General features: G+C 47.1%; 1 protein-coding gene across 1 annotated transcript; it reads left to right on the forward strand.

The window, feature by feature from the left end:
• The first annotated feature begins 51 nt into the window (after positions 1–51).
• On the forward strand, positions 52–1848 carry RPE (ribulose-5-phosphate-3-epimerase). The gene is made up of 4 exons (XM_010193894.1): positions 52–189; positions 461–595; positions 789–875; positions 1306–1848. Exons 1-4 carry the CDS (start codon positions 52–54, stop codon positions 1426–1428), a joined length of 483 nt encoding a protein of 160 aa, XP_010192196.1. The 3' UTR covers positions 1429–1848.

Consider the following 1848-nt stretch of genomic DNA (forward strand, 5'->3'; position numbering starts at 1 on the left):
CGTTGCAGCCCCGGGCGCTGCCTCACGGCTGTTCGTCCCCCTCTTCCAGATATGCACATGATGGTCGCCAGGCCAGAGCAGTGGGTGAAACCGATGGCCGTCGCTGGCGCAAACCAGTACACCTTCCATCTGGAAGCTACGGACAACCCAGGGGCGTTGATAAAAGACATTCGGGAGAACGGGATGAAGGTGAGGGGAGCGTAGGCTGGGAGTAGCCCACTGCGCTCACTTGGCTAACAGTGAGAAACCTATGGTAACAGTTTGCAGCCCTAATGCTCTTTGTGCACGAAGTCTTTGGTTTTAGTTTAAGAAAATCAGGATTCTTTCTTTAAAGCAGCCTGTTCCTACTGCATTTACACAGACCCGTAATTTTATCCCTAGGAGTTTGTACCCAGCTCAAGCCATTCTTGTGTTCATATCATCCTAAGGTGCCCTTGGATCTGTCTTTACTCCCCTGCAGGTTGGCTTGGCCATCAAGCCTGGCACTACGGTTGAACACTTGGCACCTTGGGCCAATCAGATAGACATGGCTTTGGTGATGACGGTAGAACCTGGATTTGGAGGGCAGAAATTTATGGAAGACATGATGCCAAAGGTACCCTAAGCTTCTCTTTTCTGAGTTCCTTATTTATTGAGGTTAAAACTCATTAGCATTATGGAGTGTAGTGGTGAAGTGAATAAACCTTGTCTGGGGCGTGTAAGAAGACAAGCTCTGTGTAAGAAGCTGGCTACAGAGTTGTAGCAGCTGAGCGTGGATCTCGCTGCCAAACTTACCTACTGTTTCTCAGGTTCAGTGGCTGAGGACACAGTTTCCCTCACTAGATATTGAAGTGGATGGAGGAGTTGGGCCTGACACGATCAGCAAGTGCGCAGAGGTAAGAGAACGAGCTCAAGCAGGCACCGTGTTGAGAGACTTCACCATCCCTTGGAAAATAAAGCTAAGGAAGAATTGCATTTTGAGCATTAAGTTTTCAGGGGGAACAGTAAAGCACGCTTAGTGTCAAAGTCTTGAGGTCTGATCATGTGCCTTTTAAAATTATTGGCTACCGAAACCTCCCCAAAGCTAGAGAAGTTGTTTGTTTCTTGTATGTTTGGGTAAATAGAAGAAATTACCAATCTGGGGAAGAGCTGTCTCTTCTGGACTTGATTTGTGGTTGCAGTTAGAGGTATGTTACCTGTGTCCCACAAACAGCGCTGCTTTGCCCACCACCCTACAACTCACTACCTCCTTACGTGTTTACAGCAGGAAAACTTAAAGACTTGGATCTGTTCTGTGTCACTGAGGGGGTGTTCAATGTCTTTCAGGCAGGTGCAAATATGATTGTATCTGGCAGTGCTATTATGAAGAGCGCGGATCCAAGATCTGTGATCAATCTTCTAAGGAATGTGTGTTCAGAAGCAGCTCAGAAGCGCTGTCTGGATCGATGAGACCTGCCCCAGCAGTGCTCAAGAAGGCTCTGTGCGTGCAGAACCCTGGTTTCTTGTGCGTCAGGGAGGCCTGGATGAACGTTGATTACGGAAACTTGTTGCTGCCGAAGAGAGGAAGTGTTCCTTCGCTGCATGAAGCAAGCAGCAGTGAAAAACATTCTGGCTGTCTTTCAGGGTTGGAAATGCAATGGTTTGAACCTGTCTCTTGATTCTGTGGAGGCTGATTTTGTGGCACAACCTGTAATGCTGACTGGACTGAACTAAACTTCAGTCAGTTTTTTGCTTGCTAGAAGAGTGTAGCATCACCACAAGCAATCTCTCTTGTGGAAGACTCTAATCAAACTGCCTTCTGCTGTCTGTATTTTGTCATTTGATCTGTGCATTCCTACAAAACTTTTCCATTATCTACATTAAACACCC

The sequence above is a fragment of the Mesitornis unicolor genome, unplaced genomic scaffold (genome assembly GCF_000695765.1).
Source record: "Mesitornis unicolor isolate BGI_N332 unplaced genomic scaffold, ASM69576v1 scaffold14131, whole genome shotgun sequence".
Taxonomy (NCBI): domain Eukaryota; kingdom Metazoa; phylum Chordata; class Aves; order Mesitornithiformes; family Mesitornithidae; genus Mesitornis; species Mesitornis unicolor.

Coding starts and splice junctions, on each gene's coding strand:
- RPE (XM_010193894.1), top strand. CDS start 52: ATGCACATGATGGTCGCCAGGCCAGAGCAGTGGGTGAAACCGATGGCC. Junction 596..788: donor TGGAAGACATGATGCCAAAG/GTACCCTAAGCT, acceptor ACTGTTTCTCAG/GTTCAGTGGCTGAGGACACA. Junction 876..1,305: donor CGATCAGCAAGTGCGCAGAG/GTAAGAGAACGA, acceptor AATGTCTTTCAG/GCAGGTGCAAATATGATTGT.